The following is a 14,972-nucleotide window of genomic DNA, read 5'->3' as shown; positions in this document are numbered from 1 at the left end:
CGGGGCTGACGTCACAAGGCACCCAGCAGCCAGCGCCCCGCGGTGCGCGCCCCGCGCGGGGACCCGCCGCCCTCTCGGCGCCGACACCCAGGCGCGCCGCGCGCGTGCCCGTCCCCGCTTGCAAGCGCCGCTGAAGATGGCGAGCCCGGCGCCTCCGGAGCACGCCGCCGAGGGATGCCCGGCTCCGGCGGTCGGGGAGTCGGCGCTGCAGTCGCCGCCGCCGCCCCGGGCTCCCCCCGAGGAGCAGGGGGAGGAAGCGCAGGAGGAAGGGGCGGTGGCGGCCGGCGGGGGGCTGCAGGTGGAGGAGGCCGCCGGCGGGGTGGCCGCCGCCGTGACCTGGCTTCTGGGGGAGCCCGTGCTGTGGCTGGGCTGCCGCGCGGAAGAGCTCCTGAGCTGGAAGAGGCCGCTGCGCAGCCTGCTCGGCTTCGTCGCGGCCAACCTACTATTCTGGTGAGAGCTCGGGGTGGGTGGGGACGCCCAGGAGGGCAGGTGACCTTGGGGCGCCCAGGAGCGGGCGGAGGGCGCGCCCCGGGCCCGTTGGGGGGGGTGCACCCTGAACCCCTCGGAGGAAGTGTCAGCCCTGCCCCACTTTCTGAGCCACCTTTCCCGAACAGGTAGACACACACTTCAACTTTCCTCCAGAAGCACTTCCCAGTAAATAGTTGCCATCCTCCGTGTGTACCAGCCTGGCATGGGGGGGGGGGGGTGGTCGGCTGACCCGCTTGCACCTGTACTTACAGGTGTGCCCAGCGTGCTTGGAAACTTTGGCTTTTGCTTTCGAAAACTCACAGGTCTTGACCTGCTTGCCCAAATCATGCCAGTGCAAACGTGCTTGTACTTGCACCCCGAGCAGGCGTCAGCACCAGCTTAGGCACATGCTTAAGACTGCACCGCCTTCATCAGCCACCTGAGATGGGCACTGAGTGATTTGTTTTTCCATTCCCTGGAGGGTTGGGTTTACGGTCTTTACTCCCTGATGAGAAAACAGGAGGCAAACAGGTGGATTATATACATCGCTCCGCTGCCCCCGCCCCCCGCCCCCAGGTGTGTGCACAGTGTGGGAAACAGTCATACGTTAAGGTGAAGTACAAGATAGACTCTACAGGAGAACTGTTCTCTGAAAAGCCCCTGATCAACAGGTTTGTCTCTCCAAAAAGCGCCCTTCACCAGTAAGGGCAGGGAAAGTGGCTCCTACATTGAAGGACGTGCCCTGTCATCTGTTACGAGTCTGACGGAGGGTGGAGAAAATCCTTCTTTGTTTGCAACTGTGTCCTCATAATAAGCATGCTCGGCACAGTGCAGAATAAGCAGGGGTTCAGCAGGGATACCTTGTCACAAGACATAGACTTCTTAACCTTAAAGTTAGGAAGTAAGAAAGTGCACAAAACATACACAACTTGCCATTTTCTAGGCTCCCTGGAGCAACTTGAACGTTTTTCTGCTGATCTGTGCTAGTCTTGATTTCTCTTAAAGTGAGCTGTATCTTCTCAGGGTCGCTGAATGTGAATTTACCTTGGGTATTTTAGCTGTGTTTCTGGTGTCTGTTCCAAATTTCTTTATACTGTTCTGAAGTTATGTGAGCCCTCAAATAAGGAGGGTATATTACATTGTGCTAGATTGAGCCATAGTCCAATAATCTTAGGACTGTGTTTCCCTCCTTTTACCAACGAGGGACATGTTTTTAAAATCCTCTTAATTTCAAATTGTATTTATTTACTTAAAAAACAGTTAATAGCCTCGGAGCTCAAACGTTTAAAGGTAAAAAAATGATACACATTTTGGAGATCTCTTTCCCATGCCTGTCTGGCCACACGGTTTTCTCCCAGAGGCAACCAATTTTACCATTTCCTCTGTATCATTACAGACTCTGCAAATTTTACAAAATAGGCAATATTCTACACAAATTGTGGGATACTATTTGGGCTAGTCCTCTTCTTGTATGTCTTGGCGATCACTTCCTTGTTCTTTTTCAACTGCATAGAATTCCATCCTAAGGATGTCATAAATTATTTAACCTTTCTCCTACTGATGGACTAAGATATTTTCCAAACTTTTGCTATTTCAGTGTTCTAGCTAATGGTCTTGCACGTGCATTATTTTGCATATGTGAAAGCATTTCTGTAGGATACATTCCCAGAAATGGAACTTTTGGGTTCAAGAGAATGTGTGTGTGTCATTTTTAAAAAAGATTTATTTACGTCCTTGAGAGAGAGTGTATGTGAACAGGGGGAGGGGCACAGGGAGAGGGAAAAAGAGAATCCCCAAGTAGTCTCCCCACTGAGCAGGGAGCCTTCATCCTGAGCTCAGTCCCAAGACCCCGAGATCATGACCTGAGCTAAAATCAAGAGTTGGATGTTTAACTGACTGAGCCGCCCATGTGCCCCTGTGCATGTGTAATTTTGATGGATATCATTATAGAATTTCCTTGGAGTTCTACAAATTTATGTTCCAGCCAGCAATGTGTATGACTTCCTGTTTCTCTATACCCTTGCCAACAGTGTTTTACCAAACTTTTTGATCTTGCATATCAGGTAGGTGAAAAACGGCATCCCAATTTGGTTTTAATTTGCACTTCTCTGGGTTTGGGCATTTTTTCTTATGTTTAAGAGCTATTATCTTTTTGCATTATCTATTTATAAATAACTTTGTCGATGTTTTTAGTTGTGCCATTGGGCTTTTTTTGCTATGGATTCGTAGGAACTCTTTTTATATTAACAGCTTTAGCCTAATTTCTGTAATGTACATTGCAAACATCTTTTAATAACATCCATTAAAGGGAATGATTTTTACATAAAGTAATTGGAAGGCATATTTGGTATTATTTTGGAGTGATGTCTTCTATCCATTTTTTAAAACTCTTTTCTTTTTTTTAAAGTACGCTCTGTGGGGTGCCTGGGTGGGTCAGTCGGTCATGATCCCAGGGTCCTGGGATTGAACCCTGCTTCGAGATCCCTGCTCAGTGGGGAGTCTGCTTCTCCCTCTCCCACTCTCTCTCCCTCTGCCCCGGCTCCTGTGTTCATTCTTTCTCTCACTCACTCTCTCAAATAAATAAAATCTTAAAAAAAAAAAAATAAAGTAAACTCTGCACCCAATATGTAGGGCTTGAACTCATGACCCTGAGATCAAGAGTCACATGCTCTACTTAGCCAGCAGGGTGCCCCCATCCATTATTTTATTTATTTATTTTTAATGAGTCTGATGGAGAGGCAAACAATGGCCAGGCATTCGGTCCAGTTAAAACTTTCTGCTTATCTGTTTTATTTCTTCTCCTCTTTGTAGTATCTACATTCCATGCATGTATTTTCTTTGACAGAAAGAGAAGAGTCCCACTTTTAAAATTCTGAAATACTTATTAGTTGTAATTTCTGATCCATTTATTAATTTCTTTAAAATGTTGGTGTTTTATCCCCCCTCTCTTGCTTTTGGGGTTAAAATGATTTTCAAGGTCATCATTTTCTTTAAATAGTGTGCTTCTTATCAAGTGATCTTAAATTATGTGAAGCTCTAGGATTCTGTGTCCCAGGGACTCTAAAACTCTGTATTTTTTTGTAAGAAAAAAAAGATCAATGTTAGGAATATGAGGAGCCCAAATCTTTTTTTTTTTTTTTTAAAGCAGCATGCAGTCCCACTTCCATCATATATCAGGTTTACTTTTTTTTTTTTAAGATTTTTTTTATTCATTTGACAGAGAGACAGCCAGCGAGAAAGGGAACACAAGCAGGGGAAGTGGGAGAGGAAGAAGCAGGCTCCCAGCAGAGGAGCCTGATGCGGGGCTCGATCCCAGAATGCCGGGATCACACCCTGAGCCGAAGGCAGATGCCCAAAGACTGAGCCATCCAGGCGCCCCGAGGAACCCAAATCTTAAGCAAAAGTGATGATGTTTTTCTTTAATTGGTGTTACTGCATTTTTGTGGAAATTAACTTTTTAAACCTTTTTTGAATGGTTTAGTACCTGATCCCAGCAGTAGCTTTCAAGATTTTGAGTCGGGGTTCAAAAGCTCTAACATTTTTTATCTGTCCTTTACCTGCTGTGCACTAGAAACACAAAATCTGAGACATGGTCATAACAAATGGGTATAACACAAGGTCGCATGAAGCAGGTATGGTGGAAGAAACAGAGAAAGCCTCGTTCATTTGATGGAGCGGGAAGTGACAGCGTAGTGATGTAGTCTTTCTAAGGCGATCTTGCTTGAGCAAGATCCGGATGGACAGGAACGATTTGTGTAGATCGAATATAAATATAAGGTCAACAGCATTCCAGCCCTAAGACATGGTTCTTAATATTTTGACCAATATACTGAACAGGTGCAATCAGGTAAAGGTTGGTAGAGAAAAGTGGGGAGATGAGACTGGCTAGGTGTTTTGGACACATATTTGGGGGGCAGTGTGGTCATCTTGAATGTCAGACCATGTGTTTGGACTTACTTTTCTTATAGGCAGTGGGGACAAAAAGAGTCAAAATGTCCATGAATCTTTTAATGGGTAAGTAAATTGTGATACATGCATTCCTACCATAAAATACTACATCACAGTGAAAATAAACTGCAGCTGTAGGCAACAATGAATTTTGCAAAGGTAGATGAATTTTACAGACATAACTTTGGGCAAAAGAAGCATATAATATGTGCAGAATGATCCAATTTTTAAAAAGTTTTTGAACACATTAAACAGTATTGATTAGGACTATACACATAGATTAGAAAGGCATTCTTTCTTTTTTTTGGAGAGGGCGAGATAGGTGGGGGGAGGGGCAGAGGGAGAGAGAGAATCCTACAGGCTCCATCATGATCAGTGTAGAGCCCCACATGGGCCTCGATCCCAAGACCCTGAGATCATGACCTGAGCTGAAATCAAGAGTTGGACGCTTAACCGACTGAGCCACCCGGGCGCCCCTAGAAAGACATTCTTATCCCTAAAATCAAGGAAGTGTTTATCTCTGAGCGGAATGAGAAGGTATGACCACAGAGAGGCACATAGAATGTTCTGGGGTGTGGGCAGTATTCTATTTTCTAGCTCAGGTGGTAGTTACATGACATTCAAGTTCTGATTATTTTAAAACTCTGTGTGTCTGTGTCCGTGTGTATGTGTTCTTATCTATGACATATTTTATGAAAAATGCTGGAATACTAAATAATACTTAAAAAATGGCATTCACTCACAGCTCCAACGAGTTTGATAAAACACAGACCACAGATAGCGCCCATCTCAAGAAGCAAGATTTCCACAACCTAAAACAGATTGAGCAACGGCCCAGTCGTCTTAGGGCTGTGTCTTTCTCATCTTACCAACAAAGAACATGTTTTTAAATTTTACTTATTTTAAGAAATCACTAATACCGCCTCACAGTTCAAAAGTTTAAAAGTACAAAAGGGTAAACAGCTTGAAGAACTCTTTCCCACGCCTGTCCCTGGCTACCCAGTTTCCTTTCGGAGGCAATCAGTTACACCACTTTTAAGCATGACATAAAGTAGGATGGACCCAAAGCAGAAAACACCCATTTATTTTTGTTTTTAAGGGGTTACCTTTTGGCAGTATACTGCCAATAAAATGCACACAAGCATACAGCCAAATGTACGTGCTCGTGTAACCACATAGCAACCAAGATCTAGAACACTCCATCACTCCAAAAGATTTCTTTGAGTCCCTTACCTGTCAGTACCCACCTCCGGGGATCGATCTGCTTCCTAGCACTATAGATTTGATTTGTCTTCCCTGAAGTTTCATATAAATGATAGCACATACTATGATGCCTTTTGTGTCTGGCTTTGTTTACTCAGCATCGAGTATGCAGATTCATCCCTGTTGCATATAGCCATCACTTGTTCCTTTTTATTGTGATCTAGGACGCCATTTAAGGGACATGCCATGATTTGTTTATGCATTTGCTAGGTGATGTTCCTTTGGTTTCTTCTCAGGGTCGGGTATTATGAATAAAACTATTAAAAACTTCAGGCACAGATCTGTTTTTGGTGAGAGTAGTGGCGAGTTCTGACCTGTGTTCCATCTGGCCATGTGGCAGTTGCCTTGGATAGGCAAGGGTGGAGCCAAATGCCCCTCTTCTTAGCCTCCTTGCCGGTCAGAGTACTGACATTGAGTGCCTTACAATGCAGCCACCCTCTTGGGTCAGATTACCCCTGCAGCCTAGAGAGCCACTCTGGTGTGATTTAGTTCTGGACCCACATTTGCAGACTGTGGCCTGCAGAAGAGTCTATGCATAGGCTGTTTCCTTCAGGGCATGTGGCGTTGCATGATGACATTACCCGCCATTTGTAAATGGCAAAACCGCAAGAAAGTGGTTTGCTTGAGGTGACTACACAAAGATGTACCTGGCAAGAGACCTGTGGGACTCTGCCTTCTGTGTTTTCTCAGGCTGGGCATCTGTGCTGTCTGCCATGCCCAGGACCCACCTGGAGTCCTTGTAGCACTGTCCTCAAGAGTTGTTTTGGAAGGTTGCAAAGTCCAACTCCCATTTGGTTTCAGGAGTCCCCATTATACCGTTGCTGATGGGTTCTTCCAGCTTGGATTGGAGTAGTGGCCCTCAAAGAGTGGACACTGATGGGCATCATCAAGGGCACCTCCTGGGCAGTTGTTAGAGACGAAGATCATGGGCTCCACTCCACGCCTACTGAACCAAGATCCCTGGAGGTGGGACCAAAGCATCTGAATTTTCTCCAGCTCCCTGGGTAACTTGACACACACACAAATTTGAGAACCACTGCGTTTGATCCCGCTTTCTGGGATCACAAGCCCTCTTCTCCATAAGGCAGCATTTCCAATGGTGACAGCTAAATAGTAAATATTTTCCTTACAATGAGTTAAGCCCACCTCTCGATTATCTCTGCAGCTGCCCAAGATCCACACCCCCTTTCTGAGACAATCCTTTGTTTCAAGATGCATTCTCTTCTTGCGCCTGCTAAGTCCTTTTCCTCCGGTTGAGAACTCCTGGGCTTCTAACCTTACTGTTTTCCAGACTCTTCTGGACATGCTTCAGTTTATCTGTATTCCTCCCGAATTCAGCATTCCTGAGTTGGTCTGACCAGTGTGTACTTTCTCCCCTCCTCCTGGACAGTATTCACACAGCCTGAGATAGAATTTCTTTGTTCTAATTGATAGTAACTCCCTTTGACAGCCACTATTATTGACAGTTGTTAGACTCTTATATTTATATATTTAAAACAATATATATATAACTATACAATTATAGTTTGTCAAGCTATACTAAAATTACTAAGGACATTCATATTTAGCACCTTATTTAAATTGTACAGCAACTCGGTAAGACAGGTATTGTTCTCTTTTTACACGAGAGGAAACTGAGGCTTGTAGGAGTTTAATTGAATTATCAAAGGATGACTCTGACCTGTACTATTCAGTAGAATATTTGCAGTGATGGAAATACTCTACATTTGTACTGTCCAGTATGGTAGCCTTTTGTGGCTGTTGAGTATATGAAGTGTGGCTAGTTTGACTCAGGAACTGTGTTTTAAATTTTATTTAAAGGTAAATTTAAATAGCCGCATGTGGCTAGCGGCTGCCGGATTGAGTAGCACAGTCCTTGACCATAGTCACAGGGTTGGGTTTTGAAACCATGCCCTCTCTCCACAAATTTAGTGTTGTTTTCTTGTTTTACTGTGTCACTCTAAAGAGAAGATGGATTGTGGGAGCCAATGATTAGGGCTTACATTTTGCAGCATTACAGAATTATACTTAATGATTTCAGCATAGGACAAAAATAATTATGTTGGAAGAATGTTGCTTCTGCGTTAGGAGGGATTTTTTTTTTTTTTTTTTTTTTTTTTTTTTTTAGCTTGATAGCCAGTCTAGTTCCATGTTGCTCCCCTTATCTCTGTTCCAGCTGGGCAATCAGCAGCTGTGTATGAGTGTCTGCTCCAGGCCACCTGGTGCTGGGCCCAGAGGGTATACCAGAAGCCCCAGGTCTGTGCTTGTCTCTGAGGGCTGCTCTCTGGTTTAGGAGGCATGGCTGGTTCAGTGCATTGACTGAAATAGTACACCACAATTCTAAATTGTGTGCCACAGTCCCCAGAGCCTTACAATATAGGAATAGTGGAGATCAGGAGGGTTGGAATAGTTAATGAAATCTCTGTGAATTATCGATCATATAGACCTAAAAGAGAAGATATAATTGTAAAAGAAAGATTAACAGTGAGGGACAAACCCAGGAATAAATGGGGGGTAAGGACCAGATGTGGTCAGCATGGGGAGACTCACCTGCCTCACGCTGAGGGTACATTCTGGGGAGCATGGAATATAAGTTGTTATTCTTGGGTACCTGGAACCAGCATGGGATCCGAAACATTGTAAGCTATTCAAAAGGTTTGGTGAACTGAGCTGGACCAGAGGATATTCCCCCAGCCTGAATAGGGTGGGGCTAGTTAAGAAAAGTCTTGCCAAACAGAAAGGCTTCAGTTCATTGAAAATAGTTATGGGCTTCTTTGTATTCAGCATTTAGCAGACGTTTCTTGGGCGGTGGTCTCATGTGCCTGTTCTTAGACACGGGCTCTTTCATGAGTTCCCATGTAAGGCTGTTCTCTCAGACCTCAGTGTGTCAGCACCAGGAACTTCTGGTTGAAGACCTAAAAGGGCTGTTTTTACCAGATTTAATCTTCATTCTAGAGACCCCTCAGGTTTTCCTCTCTAATAACTCCAAAGCTCTTCTTCAGTGATTTTGCACAATTTTATGATTATGCTATTTGGATAATAACTTTACCTCAGCTTCTTTTTCCTATTTTTTTTTCTTTTTATCCTGTTGTGCATGACTGTTTTTAAATTGCTGGATTGGTTCAAATGAGTACAAGTAAATGAGGTGTATCGTTATTACTAGCTGCTGGGGATACAGTGATGACTAAGACACATTCTGACTCCTGGTGAGAAACAGATTAGCAAGCAAATAATTCTAATGCAGGGTTATGCTGTGCACACTAAATTATCACACATGGGCCAGGACGAAGCAATAGAATGTCCTCAGATAACAAACAACGGCCTATGGGGACTGGGCAGGAGACAGGGTGATCGGTATGTGAAAAGTCGAAGACAGCTAATGTGAGTAGCATGTTGAGTAGCTGTTATATACCAGGTACTCAGTTAATTCACAGAATCCTGAACAGTAGCACTCATATACTCACGTCTACAGACGGATGAAGAGACAGAAAGAAAAGGAGGAGGGGAGAGGATGAGACCAGAAAGGAAGGGAGGGGAAGAGTTGTTTTATGTGCTCTGGGGAATATCCAGAGATGAGGTTGGAAAGAGAAACATTGGGGCCAATTTATGAAGGGGTTACTATTGGGCCGTGCAAAGGAATTTGGACTACATCAAAAAAGCCACTTCCATCTATTACCCTAATATAAATAGCATCATGTTAGACCCTTTCTTCTGAAACCTCCATTCAAAAATTCAACAAATATTGAGTGTCTACTCTACCGATGGTGTTTTAGGTGCTAGAGATGTAGCAGCGGACGCAAAATGTGTACACAGGCTCCCTTTTTTCATGGAGCTAGTATTCCAGGGGTGGAAATGGCAGAAGAAAGACGACAAACAAATACACAAAATGCTAGAAGCAGCTGGATGCTCTGGAGAAAACAAGCAGGGTCAAGGGACAGGGAGTGACAAGGAGATGCTACGTTGCTGAAGTGGTCATCACTGGCATCTCAGGGAGTGACCTTGAAGAGACACCTGAAGAACGAGCTGGGGAACAAAATGATCCAAGCACCTCCCTCTGTGGTGGAATGTTCCGGAGGAAATGGTGTGTGCAGAGGCCCTGAGTAGAATGGGCTTGGGTGTTAACAGGAAAGCAGGGAGCCCAGTGCGGCTGCAGCTGGGTGAGAAAGGGGGAGACACCATTAGTTTAGTGCGGAACTCCATGCAGCAGCTGTGCCAGATTCTGCTTTTTGGCTTTTTCTCAGCCCCACTGGATGAAGGAGGGGAGAGAGAGCCTGGGACCAGAGACAAGTTAGGAGCTTTGCAGGAGCACATGGTGGTGAGGAGAGGCAGTGGAGATGGGGAAGAGGAAATGGATTCGGAGGGGAGGCTCAAGGTAAAATCGGGAGTTTGGAGTGACTTGGGGGGTGTGAAGAAAGAGGTGGAGGGTCTACAAGGAGGGGCTGGCATTAACCAGTATGAGGGTTCCTGAGGTTCAGCAGGTTGGGACCATGGGAAAGAAGGGTGACCTGTCCAGTATTGAATTTGACGTGCCTGTGGGCCACCAAGTGAAGTTGTCCGAGTTTTAAGTCCCACACGCTAGGCTCCATGGGCTGATGCTCAGGGGACAGATGGTTGCAGTACAGATTTGGGTATCTGGGGGCGCAAGCATGGGTGGTTGGGGAATTCCCGGGGGAGCACTTACTGGGTAACAAGAGGAGGGCCTGGAGGACAGTGTTGAGGAAACTGTTATTACCAATGTGGGTGCCCCCAAAGAGCCCCCTTCACAGGAGCTTTGGAGCATGGTGGGTCCCAGATGGAGGTGCCAGGGAGAAGCCAGGTCAGCTAACTCTCCAGGGCGTCAGCGAGCACTCCATGTGCAAGTGCTCCTTCCTGGCCTTGGCGAGAGCAGTGTCTGCAGGGGTTGGCCTTCAAGTCTTAGCAGAACGGACGGATTCTCACTTCCATCTTCCCAGCCATGTCCTCCTGACCACTTTGTGATTCGGCTAGCTCCTGACTTGGCCAAGAGAATTTGAGCAGTTTCCGAAATTCATGCTCTCTAATGCCTAGCTTTCACTCCTGTTGAGATAACCTATTTGGATGTCGGAAGGTGCATTTGAAAGCCATTCCTATTTGCCTTCCTGTAGAGTCCTACCCCTGTCCCCTCCCTGCCGTTCTGCAGGTGCTATGAGAGCTCTGGGTGGGTCCTCCGGAGGACACTGAAACCTGTGGGGCTGGAGGCAGTGGAGAGGAAAGGCTAGGACATGGGGCAGGAGACGTGACACGGGGATTTTGGGGAAGACCCAGGGGGCTGGGCTGAGGAGGAGGACTCTTCCTCATACCTGAGGACAAGGGGGAGGGTGGGTGGGCTTGTACTGGAGGTGGCCAGGAGCCCTGTGCGGCGGCGGCTAATTTCCCCTTGAAGGGGGAGGAGGGTCTCTTGTAGGCACTGATGGACAGTGAGGCTGGCTGCGCTTTCCCGGAGAGCAGATCACAGATGACTGGGGGGAAAACTCTCAGATATGTTGTTCTCTTGGCTTTATTTATGTTTCACCATTTCTTCAATGAATACATTTTTATCAGGTTCCTGTACTTTTATCTTTGCTCTCAAAGACCAATTTTTTTTCAAGGTGCATTTTAGTCTCTATTAGTTTAACAGTCAATCTTTCGAGGGGCATTTCCCATTTGCTTAAAGAAGTGAGATCAAATATGTTCATGGTATCCGTATATCATTACAGGCATGCTTGGGGAATCATGAAATGCTGCACTATCATCAAAGATTCTTCTGAAATACTCTAGAGTGCTTTTTGTTCTCTGTAGATTTCCATGTCTTTAGGAAGGAAATCTTTCTGTCCCCAGAATGAAGGGGGCAGTATCTGAGTGAAACACGTTGGGCCCACTGTGGCCACTGGCATGGTCCAGATGGAAGGAATCTTAGAACCGGGGAAAGAGCAGGACCGAAACTTTCCTTGGAAAGATAACTGCAGATGAAGCAGAAAGCTCACTCTTGCTGTGGCCACTCAGGTTCACTGGGTTTCTAGATAAACTGATTTGGCTACTGTGTAACGAGGCAGGTTTCATTGGACCGATTTGGGTGGTAGCCTTGCATGATTTCACTTCACGGTGCCTGCAGTGGTCGTCAATATCATCAACGACCATTTACTGGGCTCTAGGCCAGCTGACTCTACTGGGCACTGGGTGTAGTTATCAATCTTACTGAATTCTCATCCCACCCAGCAAGGGATCGAAGCCCCGTCTTGCAGAAGGGATACTGATGCTCAGGGTTTTAAGTCACTTGCCCCGAGATGACAGTTTGTGGCAGAGCTGCCATTCCAGCCAGGCTTCTTGTACATTCTTCCCTCAATAAAGTAGACTCTCCTGCAAGGGGAGAGTGCTACAAAAAATGAGACATGATTTTGTATGGCTTATCCTGTCTGTCTGTAGGACAAAGTTAATTCTGAAAATATCAGCTGCCTCCCACATAGCTGGGTATGTCTGCTTTAGGGAAAGCAGAGCATTTATTTTTCCCAGTAAAATTTCAGCACCAACCACAGCCTTCACCCACAGCTCCACTCTGCCACCTCGATATCCCATTTTAGGCATGAATTACCCAAACTGGATGTGCATTGGTCTGAGACATCAAAGGGTCCAGCTCCATCCTATTTCAGGTCCCTTTTGGATGGGTCCTCTTGACTCAGGTTGGCTCTTTCTCTGCAGGTAAAATGTCAAGTGGACTCTTGCATGTTCTCAGTTGGCTCCGTCCTTGTGTACTTCGGGATGCAGCAGCTTGCTTAGTGTTTGGGAAATGACATCTTGTCTTGAAGGAGCACTCTGCCACACCCCGGGTGGGGTTGGGCTGACATTGATGGCGGTGCCTTTATTGGAGGAACACAAGAGGAGGTCGGGAGAGCCCAGATTGCCCTGCTGCTTCTCTGGCTTGTGGGCAAAGCCATCGTGCTCTGCAGCTGTTCGAGGCCCCGGGGCCACGCCTTCAGCGGCTAGAGGCTCGTATTTGGAGTCCTCCCCCTGGGGCTTCCTGTTAATTTCAGTTGTGGACCTTCCGCAGCGCTGTGTGCAATTCGAAGGTATTGTATTTTTTGGTGTGTGTGTTCTGATTCTTAGAAACTTATGAAAACTTTGTTGACTGCCACCTGGGCCAAAGAAAAACCCTACAATTACAGAATATGTAGTAAATGATGAGAATCCTATACACGAAATGCGATCAGTGTCTTTGTACACGAACAGGCTTGTTTTCTCTCTTGGATCAATTAATTCCACCAGACTTTTAATAAAAAACAGCCGTCTCTCGCCCCACCTCTCCCCAGGCCCCAGTCCTGTTTCTCAAAGCAACTATTGTTATTTTTTGCTTTTTAGGTCTGTTTAGGCTTTTCTAAATAATATCCTTAAAACGTGTTTTTTTTTTTTTTTACAATTATAAGTAATTTCTTGAAATTTTTTTTGAGGTATAATTGACGTAGTTTCGGGTAATCAACATAAAGATTTGATATTTGTGTATATTGCAAAATGATCACCACAGTATGTCTAGTTATCATCTGTCACCAGACTTAGTTACAAGTTTTTTTTTTTAATGTCATTTTTTGACTTAGCTATCCAAGATATTATTTTTTCCCTCCCACCTCAACCCACATATACACCCTTCCCTCTTCCGTCCACTATAATGATGTCATAATTTGGGGTTTAGTCACTGTGTAAGCATTGTTCATACAGGAGCGAACGGGAATGCCCCCTTTGCAGTTCCTTTCTGGTATAACTTTATATACTCTTAACATGTTTTTTTTCTACTTGATCTCTTTAACTCTCCAACATTTCTAGAAAACTCCCTTTGATAAAGGGCAAACATATCAGGCTGACACTTCGGTCTCTCTCCTTTTAACCTCTCCCTTGGAGCCATCCCTGCTGGAGCACCCACCCACCTGTTCCAGTCTAGTCTCATTGGCCCCTGGGCCTACTGTCCCCACAGGACGTCCACACTATCACCTGCTCCTTCTCGCCTGTGGTAGAGCCTCTGTTACTGGATCTATGCTGGAAATGGGGTCAGCGGAAAGTTAGCAGCCGGAATGGGGGAGCGCCCATTTCTCCTTGAGAATTTTCATGGTAGCTTAAGATCTTTCTTTCTTTCTTTCTTTCTTTCTTTCTTTCTTTCTTTCTTTCTTTCTTTCAAGATTTTATTTATTTATTTGACAGAGAGGGAGAGAAATCACAAGCAGGGGGAGCAGCAGAGGGAGAGGGAGAAACAGGCTCCCCACTGAGCAGGTAGCCTGATGCAGGGGCTCGATCCCAGGACCCCAGGATCATGACATGAGCCGAAGGCAGATGCTTCAATGACTGAGCCACCCAGGTGCCCCAAGGTAGCTTAAGATTTTCTGATGTTAATTTGAGTTCTTCATTTGTTTTTTTCTCTGTTATTACTCTTTTTCAGTGAACTCTTCATCATCGAGAGAGCACATCCCTAGCTTTGAGAGAATACAAAGGAAACCCATGTTTTGAGAACTTGCGTGCAGAAAACATCTTGATCCCACCCCTCCAGTTGGTTGCTAGTTTGGCTTGGTTTAGAGTTCTGGGTTGGGAATAATTTCCCCTTAAAGTTTTGAACATTGCCTTTCCCTGTCTGCTTGCTTGCGTCCAGTGTTGTTTTTGAGCAGACAAATGCCTTTCCAAGCCTCATCTCTTATAGATGATCTAGAGTTGGTCTGATTATTGATTTTTGATTTCTGGGGTTTAGGTGAGCAGGGAATGGACCACGCTGCTGTTATTAGTTCTCATGCTTTAGGTCTTCGGGGCAAGCGTAAAGCAGTTCTTTTTGGCTTCTGTGCCTAAGGACCCCATATTTGCTTGCAGTATAAAAGCTGTGTATGATTTCTGTAGTCTGTTCTCTAGGTGGATGGAGTTGAACACAGGGCTCCTGTGTGCACGTCAGGGGTATTCACTCAGAAAACAGCATGAGCGGGGTCCCCCAGAGTTGTTCAGGGAGGCTTTCCTGGCTGGGTGCTATAGGCTTTGCTGAGTCAAACCCTGGGGGGCTGGGTGTCAGACCTGGTGCGTGGCCCAGCTTTGCATGAACACAGGAGATCCTAGAAGAGGCTAATCAAAAGGCAGAGAGAATTCATGCCTTGACCTTGTCAGCACAGCGCTCAAAACGAATAGGGTAACCTGCCACAGACAGGATGCGCTGAGTTGAGGAGCGTCGCTGCTAGTTGCATTTTCGATTTGGGTTGGAGCTTAATGCTACCTAAGTGCCAATTTCTGCTTGTCAGCTTCCAAAAAGCCACCCTGGCTCTTTCGCATGTTTTGCTGGG

General features: G+C 45.7%; 1 protein-coding gene across 3 annotated transcripts in view; it reads left to right on the top strand.

Moving 5' to 3' along the window:
* Window positions 1-63: 63 nt before the first annotated feature.
* RETREG1 (reticulophagy regulator 1) overlaps window positions 64-14,972 on the top strand; it is a 124,709-nt gene continuing 109,800 nt past the window's right edge. The window contains exon 1 of one of the 3 annotated variants that reach the window (XM_057312166.1): window positions 64-450. In XM_057312166.1, the coding sequence (XP_057168149.1) occupies window positions 137-450 (314 nt within the window). In that variant the 5' untranslated portion in view covers window positions 64-136. The remainder of the gene's footprint in view (window positions 451-14,972) is intronic. The other 2 variants (XM_026506717.4, XM_026506718.4) reach the window with 2 other exon arrangements.

Source organism: Ursus arctos, unplaced genomic scaffold (assembly GCF_023065955.2).
Source record: "Ursus arctos isolate Adak ecotype North America unplaced genomic scaffold, UrsArc2.0 scaffold_15, whole genome shotgun sequence".
Taxonomy (NCBI): domain Eukaryota; kingdom Metazoa; phylum Chordata; class Mammalia; order Carnivora; family Ursidae; genus Ursus; species Ursus arctos.
The sequence above is the reverse complement of the archived record's forward strand: the minus strand, read 5'-3'. Positions and strand labels throughout refer to the sequence as shown.